Source organism: Scardinius erythrophthalmus, assembly GCF_964197995.2.
Source record: "Scardinius erythrophthalmus genome assembly, chromosome: 13".
Lineage (NCBI taxonomy): Eukaryota > Metazoa > Chordata > Actinopteri > Cypriniformes > Leuciscidae > Scardinius > Scardinius erythrophthalmus.
The window spans coordinates 19,199,117-19,217,072 of NC_138233.1; the positions used below are offsets into that span (position 1 = coordinate 19,199,117).

General features: G+C 36.3%; 1 protein-coding gene across 1 annotated transcript; it reads left to right on the top strand.

Annotated features, from left to right (window-relative positions):
* The first annotated feature begins 1,943 nt into the window (after positions 1-1,943).
* On the top strand, positions 1,944-12,373 carry xpnpep2 (X-prolyl aminopeptidase (aminopeptidase P) 2, membrane-bound). The gene is given in 22 exon segments (XM_081382062.1): positions 1,944-2,102; positions 2,536-2,603; positions 3,287-3,397; positions 3,749-3,812; positions 3,960-4,064; positions 4,289-4,375; positions 5,413-5,556; positions 6,228-6,329; positions 6,439-6,520; positions 6,595-6,796; positions 7,717-7,806; positions 8,519-8,628; positions 9,568-9,645; positions 9,775-9,846; positions 10,099-10,159; positions 10,253-10,322; positions 10,468-10,572; positions 11,090-11,149; positions 11,227-11,303; positions 11,409-11,472; positions 11,475-11,506; positions 12,044-12,373. Coding segments are annotated over 22 exon segments (2,100 nt in total). The 5' UTR covers positions 1,944-1,975; the 3' UTR covers positions 12,233-12,373.
* Positions 12,374-17,956: the final 5,583 nt, after the last annotated feature.

Below are 17,956 nucleotides of genomic sequence, written 5' to 3' on the forward strand. Positions count from 1 at the left end.
CGGCCCTGATAATGGAGCTCTGAAATGTGGAGTCTGTGGTTTTATCTTATCGTCACTGATTGTGTGTGTTAATTAGTAACTGCCTTTTGCTGGGTTTTATTGTTTGTCAACATTTGATGCTGTTATTTATGTGTGATGTCACTGGAAAAGAAAATATTTTTTATACTTTTAAAAAAAAAATACATTTTTGATAAAAGATTATGAACTCACAGATTAATAATTTGAAATAACACAGCAATGTTTACTTCATTAGTAAACAGGGTCGAGTTTGATAACATGTTGACCTTGGCGTCATGTGTAGGAACTCTGAACACATAAATGTAGACATTTTGCATTAATAATCTGTTCATAAGAATACAACATCTCTTTAAGGAGGTAAATCTCCTCCTAGCCTGCAAATGACACTGTTGCTATGCAGTAATGAGTTTAGTGGCAGAGGAACGACCAGACATGCATCTCAGCTGTTCACTGGATCTGACTGTGGCACAGTAATTATATCGGTCTAGACAATTGTCTTCATATAACAATCAAGAGACATGCAGTATTATTAGATTTTTCTGAGTTTATTGTTTATTAGATATGAAAAGAAAGTTATTTTTTTTACTGTTGGAAATGGTGTTAAATCAAAAATGCTTGACAAAGCACACTGTGGACTCAGGAATGACATTATCCAAACTGTCTGAAGTCATGTGATACCTTTGTTGTGAGCAACAGACCTAAATTTCAGTTGTTATTTGGAGAAAATCTTCTCTTCCACTGCAGCTCTTGTGTAGCCTATATTCAAATATGACACGTCAAGACAAGGTCTAACGCATTGATTCTCAGCAAACTTCCAAGGGGACCACAGAGTTAGTTAAAATCATTTTATATATATTAAAAATTCTCTGGAATCACAAAAAAGAAATCAGCGTTAAATTATTTAATAGTGAAAACAAGCAGAAATACCAAAAGAAATAATCTTGGTTTCACTTTATTGTGATGGTCTCTTTAACACATACTGCTGACTATAAGTATAGTTGCACTTACATGTCTACAAACTCTCATTAGAGTGTTAGTAGAGACTGGTTGGGTTAGGGTTAGAATAAGTTGTCATGTAGTTGTAAAGTTACTTCAGTACTTCTGTCAGTAGAATGTCTTCAGGGGGAGCATCACATCAGGGACCATCCAAATAAAGTATTACCCTCATCTTATCCAATATTGGGGAGAGGGCATTGAATATTGTATTGGCCAATGAGGGCCTTTGAGTCAAAAAAGGTTGAGAACCACTGTTCTAGCATCTCGTAAGTTTAAATAAAGTGCAAATGAGATTTTAAATCTACTGCAGAATGGGACATTTTAAGTGTATAATTAAATTTGGATCTGTTCCTTACCAAAAGCTGTCATATGTATTCATAAGTTTTGTAATATAGTGCTTGAATTGTATGGACTACTTTTATAGTCCTTTTAGGTCATTTCGGAGCTCAACATCATCCCCATTCACTTTAATTGTATAGAAGAGTGCAGTCTGAACATTCAGCCAACCTTCAGCTTTTATGTTCCACTGAAGAAAAAGGACATTGAACAACATGAGGGTGAGTAAATGGTTACATAATTTTCATGTTTGGGTGACTTATCCCTTTAAGTGGACGCACAATAAAACCTTTCTTGCAAAATTTCCTGGCAATGAAGTGATGTTGTTAGCTTAGATTGCAGTGAAGTGGGGTTCATGCTAGACTACAGAATGTTTCAGGAGACATTGGCTATTATTTATATGTGACTTGCAATTGCTTTGCCATGCCTGGGTAAATGCACTGCACATTATAGAAGGGCATAGAGAGAAGAGACACCATGCTTTTATTACTGTAGTAAAGATTAGAGTCGCAGCCAAAGTTCCTCCCCCTTAGCTATTGCACATGGCTCTGGTTAGGACGGCTCTGAGTCGAGATAATGCATGTAGTTTCAGATAGGACATACACACCCTCGTACACACACGTACATGGACTCACAAGACAGAAACACTTGTGCCCCGCCGTCACACTCTGTGTGTGGACTTGCTTGGAGCAGATGGTCTAAAATGAGCTCCTCAGGCTGGATACTGGCTGTGTGTCTTGTGGTTCTTGGAGGTAAAAAAAAAAATATTGTGTGTACGTGATGGCGACTTTGTTTGATGGTGTGGTGTAACTATGCAAGAATGCGACAGTCGTGCACTGTATGAGTAAGGCTTTCATTACCATTTGTTGTTATGTCATGTGTGTTGGTTTATTTATGGGAATACATTTGCATGTCATTAACCTTAAAATGAATTCTGCTGTAAAATGTCATTTGTTTGCTCATTCTAACCACAAAACAAATGTTTACATATGATTATGTAAGGGACTGTGCGTTAAACTGAAACTAGCTTATAAATCATGAAACAGTAAAAGCACTGTCATCTTGAATTATAAAGATATAAGTTTAACCACCGTTGCTGCCCTTTGATCAGCACATGTGCTTACAGTGAGTTTAAAGCAGTTATTCTGTTGTCCTGCATGTGTTTCTTCTTGTGTGTCATCACAGGAGGCAGACATGCGGTGCGGGCCGAAGAAGGGCCAGGCAGCGAGAGGAACTGTTCGGCAATTCCTCCGGTACTCTGTTCCACATATATCCTTACTCTGTCCGTGTTTTCCACTGATTATCCACGCATCATATTCAGCCCACTGCTAGGACTCGTCTTTAGCTCGGAGAGAAGTGGGAAGAGAAAATAATCTGGCATCTCAGAGAGGAAATCTGCTCCTCTGATAAGAGCTTTTTTTAGGTCATGCACACCCCAAATCTGATGTGTGTGTGTGTGTGTGTGTGTGTGTGTGTGTGTGTGTGTGTGTGTGTGTGTGTGTGTGTGTGTGTGTGTGTGTGTGTGAGATCTCGGTGGGGACTTGTGTCACTGTGGGGACCTATGTTGACGTCCCCATGAGGAAACCAGCTTATAAATCATACAGAATGATTTATTTATTTTAAATGTAAAAATGCAGTGATATGTAGGTTTAGGGGTAGGGTTGGTGTAAGGGCACAGAATATACAGGTTGTACAGTAGAAAAACCATTACATCTATGGATAGTCCCCACAAAAATAGCGAACCAGACGTGTGCGTGTGTGTGTGTGTGTTTGTTTTCTGTGAACGTTTACTTTCTTTTTTTATGCATTGTCTGAGTAAATGCATTAAATTTGTGGTATTTAAAATTTTTGAGGATTACATTTTTACATTTCCTTGATGGATACAGTAAATCATTATGATGCAATATATTTAAATGATTCATTCCTTTTGTTCCAGTATTTGCCATCAACAGCTGTAAACACAACTCTGAGGCTTCGTGACTTGAGAGAGTCCATGATCAGTTTGAACATCTCTGCCTACATCATCCCTGCCACAGATGCTCATCTGGTACTAAACCGCTAACCAGTGTCAGAACTTAACTTTCATATTAAGGGTCAATATTGCCCTAACCATAAAAAAAAACATTCTATGCTCGGATGTCTAATAAATGCCAGTGTCAAAATAAATTCTAATATTTTAACAGTTATAATGAAATGCAATTTTTAATCAAAAACTATATTATTTATAAGAACTATACATTCATATGAGCTCAACACTATGAGAAAGCTACAGGTCTTATGTCAACAGAATAGAATAATATGAAATATATCAAACTTCTAAACCTCAGCTCCTCTTTCAATATTCTTCATTCTCAGACATGAACTCTGTGACAGTAACTGACTGTGATTTTATTGGCAGAGTGAGTACATCGCCCCCAGAGATGCGAGGATGGCCTGGATGTCTGGCTTCACTGGCTCTGCAGGTGTGTTTCACAGCCAACCCATCATAATATTGCTATATTGTATACGGCATCATTCTCAGTCACATTACGTTTGTCACTTTGGACCTTAACAAATGTCCCACTCCTGTATTCTATTATAACTTACAAGAGTCTGTTTCTAATTCCTAGGCACAGCTGTAATTACTCAAAACAAGGCTGTTTTGTGGACCGATAGCCGCTACTGGATTCAAGCAGAGAGACAAATGGACTGTAACTGGGAGCTAGTGCAAGATGGTGAGGAGCAAATTATGAGAGTGAAATTAATATTTTAAACTTGTCTAAGAAGTTAAAGCATGAATGCCTTTTCTAGCACATATTACAATTAATATCCTATGCATTGAAACATTTTATGATATGAATTACTGCAAATTGTTTTATTTTTCTCCTAATTTTTCCTCTGATGTATTAACTGATCTGAGTGTTTAACACTTTCCTGGTCTAACTCTTCTGGATCACAGGCTCCATTCGCAGCATCACCAACTGGCTAATCCTGGAGATCCCTATGGGAGATCAGGTGGGCTTTGACCCATTCCTCTTCTCTGTAGGTGAGCAATTTTCTTAAAATAAGATAAACTAAGTTATGTTGAATTGTGTAATGTTTTCTGTTCAAATGTTGCTGTTTTTTTTTTTTTCATATTCTGGTTTAATGTGTAAATAATGTAACAAGGAGAGCAAGTAAGGCAGGCAGAGAGGAAGTAACAAAACAAAACTAGATTCCATGGAAAACAAATAACAGGAATACAAGGAACAACTGAAAAACTTAATACAGCAAACACTGGGGCTTATTTACACAGGGAAAACTAAATTAAGAAGACACAGATGCAAACAGAAAAAAGAAACTAAATCAAACTAAACATAAAAGCACAATAAAGTTTGGTAACACTTTAGTTCAATAGTCCACTTTAGACACTCTACTAACTAAGTAACTTTGCTACTTGTCAGCTAGCATGTCAATTTATTCTACATAATAAACTTATTCTTCTACTAACCCTAACCTAACAGTCTACTAATACTATAATGCGAGTTAGTTGACATGTAGCTGCAAAGTAACTTAGAAGTATCGAAATAGTGTAAACAAATTGTTTGTTTTTTTTAAGAAAATGATATTTTTATTTAGCAAAGATATATTGTGTGACAAGTGACATTAAAGACATTTGTAATGTTACAAAAATAACTATTTTAAATAAATGCAATTCATCAAATAATCCTGACAAAAATTAATCACGGTTTCTACAAAAATATCATTATATTTTAATATCAAAATGTTTCTTGAACACCAAATCAGCATATTTAAATGACTTCTGAAGAATCATGTGACGCATTTTAACATATAGTGAAGTAAAACAGTTATAATATATAATAATATAATATATAATAAATGCAATAATATTTCACAATATTACTGTTTTACTGTATTTTTGATCAAATAAATGCTGCCTTTGTTAGCATAAAATGGTAGTGTGTATATATAAAATATCTTAAAATGATGGCATGATGATAAGTATGTGTGAAAAATGTAGTAACAAAAATGATCATCAAATTCAGTGCTGAATCATTTGGTCACTGTTCTTTGTTACTGCAGACACATTTGGCGTCTACAACACCAACCTGGCTCCAGCGGGCCTGATCCTGAAGTCTGTTCCTGATAACCTGGTGGATCAAATATGGACAGATCGACCTCCTCTGCCTCCTGACAACCTCATGCGCTTACCTGACAGTGTCATTGGTGTGTGCATGTCTTATCAGCATCACTTGACTGATAAGTGCCACGCGAACAGCGCAGAGGACCATAAGATCATGACAAACAGAGCAATAAAGCTCTTATTTAATCTTTAATGACCAGTGATATAACTTAAGGCAGTGACAGTAGACAGAGGGGATATTCTAGTTCATCCGGTGCGAAAGTCAAAAGAGAAAGTCAATGAGGCTTGATTAAAGGAATAGTTCACCTAAAAATGACTTCATGTTGATCAAAACATGCATTACTTTTTTTTTTCCTGTGGGACATAAAAGGAGAAATTCTGTTCTTGTCGCTCTTGCTCATAAAATAGGCTTTCAAGCTTCAAAAAAGTATTCTAAAATGAGTTGTGCATTTTATTCCAAGTCTTCTGAATTTATATGATAGCTTTGCGTGAGAAACAGATCAAACTATTTTGTCCCAACAGGAAGATCATCTTTTAGGGTCTCTAATCAGCCTGATTGATTCATTATTTAAACCCAGTATCATTAAATTATTTTTGAAGTGGACAAAGTAAAACATTGGAAAGATTTGACTCAAAATAATGATTCATTTTCATAACAATTCATGATTCATTCAATCTTTTTTTTATGTTTTATTAAGGTTTTGATGTAGTTGAAGATGACATTGTGCATGTGTGTGTTTGTTCTTTTGTTCAGAGAGGACCTGGCCAATGAAAGTAGATCATATACGAGCCCAAATGAGTGACAATCCATACAAGCCCACCGCTGTGCTGCTTTCAGCTTTGGATGAGACCGCATGTGAGCACCCCAATGCACAACACAATGCCAAATGCTGGAGATTTTCTCTTAATCGTTCTGTAAAACTCTTTTCAGGCCAAACCATTTAAGTTTGCATCTCTATTTTCAGGGCTGTTTAATCTACGAGGCAACGACATCCCTTTTAATCCATTCTTCTATTCTTACACACTGCTGACAATGGATGAGATATGGCAAGTTCCTCTGTTTCATATTAACAGCACTATAATTAGTTGGTGTGCAGTTTCTAACTAACCTCCTTTGCCAGGCTCTTTGTGCACATTGAACGAATATCGGAAGAGTTGAAGCTGTACCTGAATGCTTCGTGCTACCAGGCCTATTGTGTTCAGCTGCTTGAATACAGCTCTGTGCGCATTTACCTGCAGTCCTATCTAAAGAGCTCCAGCGTGAGGGTGTGGGTGGGTACAGAGTACACCAACCAAGCCCTATATGAGCTCATCACTCCTGAGGTAAGACCTAGATCCAAATTATAGACTACTGGTATGTGCTTGTCAGCTTGGATGCTCAAACTATCTGCAGGCTGAATATGGCTGAGACGGTTCCATACACAGCCCTTCGTGTTTAGTACTAATAATCGGTTTTCACTTTCTGCAGTTAGTTTGGCCTTTAATGTTATCCTGCACTTCTGTTCAAGAAGTTTTAAACAGTAGTCTTCTATATTTTTCCCATATGGCTTTTAAAAGCCTAAAACATAAATGTAAATATGTAACTGTAGTAGGCAAAAAACAAGCCTATGTGCTTGCGTCTATTGAAAAAGTTTAGTTATGCATCTACTGTGCGTCAGGCATGTGTGACAAAATTAGATTGCTATAACCAGTGGAGCTGTTTCTATTTTTGAGACGGTGCAGCTATTTCAGCCACTTTATTTTGCCCTTCCAAGTCTGACTGAAAAATAAATTATTTTATCAACAGATGTATATATATATATATATATATATATATATATATATATATATATATATATATATATGTGTGAAGAGTTCAGATGCAAAAGCCTCTAAGTGCCATCTGAAAATTTCTTCTAGAATGGTCATTTTTATCAAGCTCGTATATTTAAGTTCAGTAATTTCACTTAAATGACAATTAATAGGTCATTTTAATTGCCATTTAAGTGAAATTACTGAACTGTTCCTGATGTGCAAGGAAAATTGCAGATCTCAAGAAATACAATCCTAGACATTGTTAGTCAAATAAACATGCAGAACAGTGTGGTAGATATAGGACAAGTTGCTGATGGATGGATGGACGGCAGGATGGATGGATGGATGGATGGACTGAAACTGATTTCATAATTCAGCTTGTGTCCCACACACAGTACAGTTGAAGACAATATTTTACCACAGATGAACTTATCTCTTATCTCTTTAAGGACAAACTACTGACCAGCACTTACTCTCCGGTACTGACCACCAAAGCAGTGAAAGATGTGACAGAGCAGCGTATTCTCAAAGAGGCTCATGTAAGAGGATACCGTAACACTTTACAATAAGGTCCCATTAGTTTATGCATTTACTAACATTATCTAACAATGAGCAAAAGATTTGTTACAGTATGCATTAACCTTTATTAGTGTTAGTTAAAAAATACAACTGTTCATTGTTGGTTCGTGTTGGCTCAGTTCCATTAAATAATATTAACAGATAAAACTTTTGATTTTAATAATGTATAAACTTTAACTAAGAATAACAAATGCTTTAGAAGTATTTTTAATTGTTAGTTTATGTTAACTAATGTAGTTAACTAATGTTAACAAATGTAACCTTACACACAGTATTCTCCCCAAATGACCATCAGCCTGATGGACACTGTTTACTGATACCTGTGTTGGATTATCATAATTTCTAGATTGAGGGGCACTTTATCACACCGTAAAGCCACATTAGGAGGCCAGACAGGCTCCATTCACTGCAGCTTGATTCAACTCAATCAATGTGTTATCTCTTCTTATCGTAGAACTTCCATCAAACATATTGGGATCTTTTTTACTGATGTTTGCTGTATTTAATGGTCTATTGACATATTTTGCAAAATAAGTTTTTCAATCTAAAACAACTGCATCTGATAACATGCATGGACAAACATCTTTGTTCTGGTGTTTTATGGCCTAGAGCCAGACCTCAGTTGACTGCATTCAGCCACGATGGGTGAACATCCTCTCTGGCTTCCCACAGGTTAGGGACGCAGTCGCAGTCATGCAGCTTCTGTTGTGGCTCGAAAAGACAGTTCCAGAAGGCACAGAGACCGAGCTCACAGCAGCACAATTTGTTGATCAGTGTCGCAGGTACAGAACAGCGGAGCTAAACCAGGGACTGCTAAAAAGGGACAGTTCTCCTAAAAATGAAAATGATGTCATCATACACACCCTCAAGTTGTTCCAAAAATCTGAGAAAAGAGTTCAAAAGTTCAAGACTATCTACTATGTAAAAAATGATGGACAAAACTACTTACAGTCATTCAATATAAGTACAAAACAATGGGTAACACTTTAGTTTAGGGTACAATTCTCACTATTAACTAGTTGCTTATTAGCATGCATATTACTAGGGTATTGGCTGTTTATTAGTACTAATAAAGCCTTATTCTGTATGACCATATTCTACATCCCTTAATCCTACCCAATACCTAAACTAAACAACTACCTTAACTATTAGTAAGCAATAATTAGGAGTTTATTGAGGCAAAAGTCATAGTTAATAGTCAGTTAATAGTGAGAATTGGACCCTGATCTAAAGTGTTACCAAACAATGTGTTTTCATTTTTTTGCAAAAAATGTATACATCTACACATGGTTATAGCATAGTTCTTCACAGTGAATTTTGCAATTAAATGGCATTTTATTTATTCATTTATATTATGATATACACGTGGGTTGTGTAATTCCCACTAAATTTGGCAGTTGAATGTTATTTATATTTGTTTTTTACATATAATGCTATAAAATGCTTATTTCTTGAAAGATTTATACATTATGGCTAAATATTAGTTTATGGAGAAAACAAAATGAATATTTACTTACAGAAACAGACTGTATACACTCTATATTAGCCGTCTTTCTAAACATTCATTGTAGGCATACCATCATTTGCACAAGTAACCTGTTCCTACATCAATGATATTAATTTAAAAGATGGATTCTTGTGTAAATTACTTTGTGGTGTATTACAACACATTTACTTCCTTTTTTCCTGAGAAACACAAACCCTTCATTGTGTTTTGGCAGCAAGCAAAAGAACAGCAGAGGGCCGAGTTTTGAGACCATTTCCGCAAGTGGACCTAATGCTGCTCTTGCTCACTACAGGTAATAAATATGTCTTCTTTTTCCTTGCCCTCTGATGATTTTAAATTTTCCTGTAATTTCGTTTCTTCACTATTTAATTACATTCAATTTATTTACCTATAATCATTGCACTATTCTCATGTATTACAGTCCATCTGCTGAAGCTGCTAGGAAGCTGACAGTGGATGAGATGTATCTTGTTGACTCAGGAGGACAGTACCTGTGAGTTTCATAGTACTATTAGTACATAGGTCTGTTTGTGTGCAAAAACACGATACATAACTAATCTCACTGTGAGCTTAACTTAAATAGTAAGTAAACTGGTTTCCTTAAAATGTTGAGTTCATTGAAACAAAAAATTTGAGTTGGATCTCTTTCTCTGTACCAACTCAAATGTTTTGTTTCCAAGTTTTAACTATTTAAGTTAAACCAACAAATCAAGCACTAAACCAGTTATCTCATTCTCTGTTACAGTGATGGTACCACTGATATAACACGTACTGTGCACTGGGGTAAACCAACTGACTTTCAAAAGGTACTGAACAGACAAAGGGAGATACTAATGATGCAGAGCATATATTTAGGCTACTAAAAATAAATCTGCTTTCTCCCTGTTTTACTCTGATAGGAGGCCTACACAAGGGTGCTCATGGGAAATATTGAGATTTCAAGAACCATCTTTCCTGCTGGAACTAGAGGTGAGGATCTCCTCTTCTTCAATCACAATCTCCCTTCAAGCAACCATGTCATGTAACTTCCACAAGAGGGCGAACTATCCACAGCAGTGACCACCACAAAACCTGTCATGTGCTTACCATTCATTTGTTTTTATTCCCATCATAGGCGTGAACATGGAGATGCTGGGACGAAGAGCATTGTGGGAAGTTGGTTTAAATTATGGTCATGGCACTGGTCATGGTGTGGGGAACTACTTTGGAGTCCATGAATGTAAGTCTGGTTCTCTGACGTTTATATATTTGACTTAGTAATCTTGTTATATAGATGCATTTGTGTTGATAAAAGTAAAATGCACTACTGTTTAAAAGTTTGGGGTCAGTATGTTTATATATATATATATATAAATGAATACTTTTATTGCATTAATTTTGATGCATTAAATTGATCAAAAGTGACAGTAGAGACATTTGTAATGTTACAAAAGATTTCTATTTGAAATAAATGGTGTTCTTTGCCAAATGGAAATCTCCTGAAAAAAAATGTGTCACGGTTTCCACAAAAATATTAACTGTTTTGAACATTGATAGTAATAAGAATGTTTCTTAAGCATCAAATCAGCATATTATAATGATTTCTGAAGGATCATGTGACACTGAAGACTGAAGTAATTATGCTGAAAATTCTGCATTTGATCAAATGAATGCAGCCTTGGTGAGCTTATAATAATATATGCTCCTCTGCTATGTGATATATCTCTTCATAATGTCTTTTTTTTCCGCTCTGATAGGGCCTGTGGGTTTTCAGTCCAATAATATTCCTTTTCAAGAGGGGATGTTTACATCAATTGGTGAGGAATCATTAAGCAGCTCATTATGATTGCCTTTGTTTGATACTTCAATTTTAAACTGACAAACTCTCCTTTAGAACCTGGTTATTACAAGGAGAATGAATTTGGTATACGGATAGAAGACATTGCTGTCACTGTTCCAGCTACTACAAAGGTACATCCAACTAATTGGACTCCAGGACTATGTAAATCCAGTGCAGCTATAGCCTAACGAAATAATAAAAATATGTGCATTTTTTTCTCTGTTTTCCCCTACTAGCATAGCAGCAATTACCTGACATTTGAAACCGTCTCATTGGTGCCTTATGACAGAAAATCAGAAAATTGATAAACACATCTCTTCTAAGTCTTGAGCAGGTATTTGAAATAATACCAGTTTTAATCTTTCTCTATATATTACTATTTTTGGTGAGACTTTATTTTAAGGTGACGTTACTACATGTAATTACAACAGTAAATTATGCATAATTACAAGTATCTAAGCCTAAACCTAATTCTTTAGTACAGTTAATTAGTATTACTCAGTACTTATTTGAGTAAGTACAGTGTAACTGCATAACCTTAAAATAAAGTGTAACCCTTTTTTTATATAAATTTAGTTTACTTTCACAAGTTTACTTATGTGTGCGTTGGGTTCTATTTGGTTGCATGTAAAATATGGGTAGTGAACCAGTTAAAAACCACAGCTTTGTGTTTTTAAAAATATGTTGGTTTTCTTTTGAAAAAGTACCCACAGACGCTCTTCACTAGAAATACATCTTGGGAGGGGGGTTGTGGGTTCGCTGAAAATGAAAAAAAATCCTTATTTTTACTTTCATAAACAAAAATCAGTTGTTGATTTCAATTATGTCTTGCAGTGCAGATTATGTCTCTTTCTTTGTTGTTGTCTTGTAGCTGCACTGGCTGAACTCGTACTATGAGACCATCCGGAGCGTGGTGGGTCCCGAGCTACAGAGGCAGGGGCTGAAGGAGGAGCATGACTGGATGATGAAGCACACGGCACCTTTCCTTACAGCTGGAGCTTCAGCTGTCATCTCCTCAGTCACACTGTTAGTCACAGTGCTGGCTTCTGTTGTGCTGTAAATACGTACTGAAGAGCCTAACCTACTCCACAGCATTCAGTTCTGCCTCTGCTCCTACTGTGGGCTGGTACAACAAACCCACTTTCAGGCACAAACTGAAAAGCTCCAATGTTGAATAGGCTACTTAAAAAAAGTTGTCTTTTATATACAGTGTTCTCTCTCTCTCTCCTATTATTTCTCTTTGATCTGGTAATTTTAAGCCCTTTTCAGTGGATTTACCAGACCTTGTTAGGATTTGGTCTATGTTAATATAAACTAGTGTTAGTATTGTATAATGTATTTTATGAAAAAGTTTTTGCACATATTTAATTTTAAAATATTTTATTTAAAAATAAAGGAATTTCTGGTAAATGTATACAGAATATATGTTAAGACAATCATTGTTGATGTATAGTTTATTAAAATACGATTACTACAGTATCTCCACTACATTGGATTTCTATGTGTTCTATGTTTTATGTTTTCATACTTAACAGTCATAGTTGTAGGAATCAAATAATGTCCACTCCACTGAGTGGAAATATTATGCAGACACCAACAACACCTAACACTCAAAATGACACCTACCACAAAAATAATTCAAAATTTCATAAATAGATCCACTCTTTTTGAAACATCCAATTTAATTTGTTAATACAAGGCTCGACTTTAAGGTTTTTTTTTTTTTTTTGCTGCCCCATTCGCACCAGTTGTTCAGCACAAAAATACAGAAACATTACTCCATGAGTGTATATTCATAGACACTTTTGGCATATAGTACAATGCACAACACTGATTCGCAGTGTAGGGGAAAGTTACTTGTAAAAGTAATTCATTACAATATTGCATTACTCCCAATTAATTGCATTACTTACATTACTTCTGAGTTACTTTTTCTCATCTGGGCTTGGCTTGCTTGTTTTGTTTTATAACAAAAAAATGTATTCTATTTTTGTCAAATGTGAAGGCCATTTCTCACCAAAGGTGAATTGAAAATTCTAATTTACGCCTGTACAGTAGAGGGCGCAGCTCAAATAAACCTTTCAGCTGTGCACTGAAATTTCAGCACTCTTCAGCAATAAAAACAAAAAAATGAAACACAAATGTTTATCTAAAGTCATTTTGCTTAAATGGTTGAATTGGATCAACAAAGGTCAGCGGCAAAGACGGTTAATAAAGTGAGATTAAATACATAGTCTAATTGTGTTATAACATTTTTTACTATGGCAGGTTTGCGTAATATTCTGAGTTTGAATTTCACTGTTTTTAATAATTGTGAGGAATACTGAATCAGTTTTTTTCAAAGTTAGATGAGTAAATTAAAGGGTAACTAAACCCCTGGTCAGAGCCTGACTCCACCCACTGACAATATTTGAAAAATGCTAGAAAAGTGGGCAGACCCCAGCGGAGATACAGGGGACGAACCGTGAGCGGAAGGGCGTGCACCTGAGAGTCCTGCTGACAGACTGTCTAAAATGGATAGTTTGCTCACAGGGTCGCAAGACGACGTAAATATGCATCTGATGAGTTTTATTGAGTTGATGTCAATAGCGCGCGCTCTCTATAGGCATATTCACATTTTGCCGCTATGTGAAAAAATCCAGCAAAATGCGCCGACGCGTTTGTCGACCCCAGAGGATTAACTTTAGCCTAACCATAAATTGTGATTAAAATATATATGATCACTCACATCAAGACGCCGCTGCGGTGGTGGAGTCCATGCAGGAGGAGCAGCGTTTGGCACTGCGTCGCTGTTCAGCGCGAGCTGTGTGGAGAAGTCCATTTCCACCTCTATTGCGTTGGAAAAGCAATTCCACGTAAAATGCAGGTTTTACACTCACGGTCTTCCAGGCCAAGTGCATCCAAACACTGGCGCCTAATTTCCAAGTCTGCTGGAAAGCTATGCAGTCCAGCAGTGCTGTCGCAACCAGCAACAGTACACCTACCACTGTACTAAATACAGATAAATCTACGCTAGCTCATCCAAGGGCGTGGTGAGCTCGTACCAAGGGAGGGCGTGGTGAGCTGGAACCAGCCTACGTCACGCAGTACCGCTTTCGTCACGCAGTACCGCAACATCCAATAGGAAAATTCAACTGCAGTAGCCACCGTTCAACCTGAAGAGGGCAGCACTCAGACGTTTTTACACCATATATTGTAGAATTAAAACACTTTATACCCAAATGTCAAAAAAGTTACTCGAATCAATGAACAGCATTAATAAAGCCCCATTCTTACAGATCATTAACTAAAAAAAGTTGGTTTAGGGTTTAGTTACCCTTTAATGCTCACATTTAGTCTAGAACTACAGTAGGCCTAACATTCATATTTACACAGAGCACACAATGCCTCTGCACTCACGATTTCTCTCATCATGGGAACAGGAGAGGTGTCAGTCAATAAAGGAGAAAACAAAGTAACTTGGGTTACTTATTTTAAAAAGTAACTGATTTTTTGTTGTAAATTTAAAAGTAATGTGTTACTTTACTAGTTACTTGGAAAAAGTAATCTGATTACCTAACTCGCGTTACTGCCTTAGAATGGTTTAGGTCTTATTTGTCAAATAGGAAGTTTAGCGTTAACATTGGGGAATATTCGTCAAAGGCTGCTTTTCTGTCTTGTGGTGTTCCGCAGGGATCCATTTTAGCTCCAATTCTTTTTTCACTATACATGCTTCCATTAGGGTCTATTTTCAGGAAACATGGGTTGTCGTTCCGCTGCTATGGTGATCGCGCGTTTTCGGCTGCGGCTCCAAGACTGTGGAATGCGTTACCTTTTAGTATTAGATTTGCTCCATCCTTGTCTGTTTTTAAATCGAGGCTAAAAACCTATCCTTTTGATTTAGCATATGGCTAAGGATGAAATGTACTGTTTTTGTATTGTAGGCCTATTTATATTTGTCTTTTGTATTGATGTAAAGCACACTGGTCAACTGGTGTTGTGTTTAGTAGTGCTATAGAAATAAAATTGACATTGACATTGACATTACTTGTAATATTTTACCCCCAACACTATTGATTAGTTCATAATCAACCCATTTTATGCATTAGAGTTAACATATTTTGCTGATCCTGGAACAACATTCATGTCCAAAATGTAGTCCAAACCCTGTCCCTACCCCAAACCTAACCCTACTCAGCAAGCAATTTTGCTTTTAAAAGATGTCTAATAGACGTCTAAACACAGCCCTGACGTCTGGCTAAAACAAGGCAAAATTTGGGCTGTCACTGAAAATTTAATAGACGTCTAACCATAGTCCAAGAATAGACTTTGCTTACATGATGGAATACCATACATCTCGCAAGTTATTTTGACAAAAAAAAAAAAGACATGTAACCAAATTCAAGGTTATTTTGGCTAGAAGTAGGTTCGGACAATATCGGGTCTATAGTTAACTTAGACGGTGAAATGATGGCTATTGCTTGCTGGGTACCTAAATTCAAGCACCAAACCCTGGTTGAAAGCTTAAACTTGACATAAACTGTAAACTTGTCCCTCAATTCTGATTCTGTTTAGAATGTTGTTCCAGGATCAACAAAAATCATGTTCACTTTGCACATTATCAATATAAATACTAATCCAGCTTACATTAATGTGTTTTGAAAAAGGCTAAAGTGGAGATAACAACTTCAGTATAAATCCAGTAAAATCTATTGTGACTATCTGTGAGTCCAAATCAAAAAATACTTGTCACTCAACTCCACAGAGAAATTTTCAGCAAAGCTAGAGCTAAATACTTTACATAATCATCCTGTAGTCATCAATCATTTATTCAGCTGGAAGATTATGAACGACTCTAACATAATATTTTATTCTCTTGTTTTGGCGCTTTGAAATAGCATATCTTTATATAGTATGGTATTTATAATACCTCTTTGTCATTTCTATAACATTTATCATTGCCACAAATTCACATTTATGAGCATTAATGTCAGATGCCATAATTGAGATACACTTTATTGTCACCAATCATTTAACAACATAATGTTTTCCATGAATCCCACAGCAAACTGAAGGAAATTGTTCAGTTTAAAAATGACTTGTGACCACTCCTTTCTAAAATATTGACACAATATGTCATGTTTGGTTTGTTTATTTCATTTGTGTGTGTTTGTTTTATAGCAGGGCATGGTTTTTAGAGCGCTGACACTGGCATGACAGTATCACACCAAGCACCTAATGCTCTAAGTCCTGCCCTATCGCGATATCATAGCAGTCACACATCTTAACATCGCTTTCTGAGAAACCAGCTTCTCCAATACCCTTTAATTGTCACAGGCCTGAAGCTGCATGTGAAGGGCTCATGCCTGCAGAGGTGTTGTTGCTTGGCAACAGTTCCGTCAGAACCACAGTAAGGTGTGAATGTGGTTTCCGAGACGTCCGCTTTCCCTCCCTCTCTCTCTCTCTCTCTCTCTCTCTCTCTCTCTCTCTCTCTCTCTCTCTCTCTCTCTCTCTCTCTCTCTCTCTCTCTCTCTCTCTCTCTCTCTCTCTCTCTCTCTCTCTCTCTCTCTCTCTCTCTCTCTCTCTCTCTCTCCCCCTCTCTCTCTCTCTCTCTCTCTCTCTCTCTCTCTCTGAACTCTTTTGTTTGCCTGTTCAACTCAGCTCAAAACAACTTTGAATATTGTTCCTTATCTTCACAATAGTAGTACTGATCTACATTTGTCATGTTTTAGTCGAGGCTCTGTGTATGGCGTGACCTAAAGAGGAACTACAGCAACAGGAGGTGTTGAAAACGGTGACCTCATTACAGTCGTCAGTGTGCTTGACCGCTGCCTGTACAGCTGAAATTACCATTTTAATCTAAAGTCATGTACTACATATGACTTGCATCTTACATGTACTGAAAACATTGGCTTCTTTTGTCCAAATATTTCATACTCATACAGGCCCGTTTTGGAGGGAGTGAAACCATGTGGGCCAAGGCCATGTGGTATGAAACAAACAAACAAAAATAACTCTCTGCCAACTCACACTCCACTGTCTGTCTCAGTTGGCTGATCTTACATGCAGGTCTCAGCACACTGACTTTATAACTTTTAGAAATCAGTAGTATAATTTAGACATGGCCTAATTACTAATAGGAATTATGGTCAAACTTTAGTTTAGGATCCAATTCTCACTATTAACTAACTAAAAAAAAAACTCCTAATTACTGCTTACTAATAGTTGGTATGTTAAGTTGTTAAGTTTAGGTATTGGGTAGGGTTAATGTAGATGTAGAATATGGTTGTACAGAATAAGGCATTAATATAAGTACACTGAAAAAAATGATTCGTTGAATTTAATAAAAAGTTGACTTAATCAATTTTAGTTCAACTTAATGCATTTGTTTAAATGTAGGTAAAATCAATTAATTGCAACCACTTACGATAATTTTTTTTAATTAAATTCAACAAATAATTTTTTTCAGTGTACTAGCCTAATAAACAGCCAATATCCTAGTAATATGCATGCTAATAAGCAACTATAATGAGAATTGGACCCTAAACTAAAGTGTTACCGGAATTATTACTGATCTAACTGCTTTATGAATGTATGTATGTATCAGTATTTTAAGTTATTGTTTATCTCAAGAAATACAAAATAATTCCTTGTGCTCTTCAGGTTGAAGATGTTCTGTATCACTGAGTGTGTAAGTAATAGGTCATTTGGTTTGTTTTTATCTGATATAAACCATTTCAACCAAAGCAGCTCTTAAAAAAAGAAGTTCCTGTCTAGTCATGTGACTTCCTCAAGCGTTTAGTTC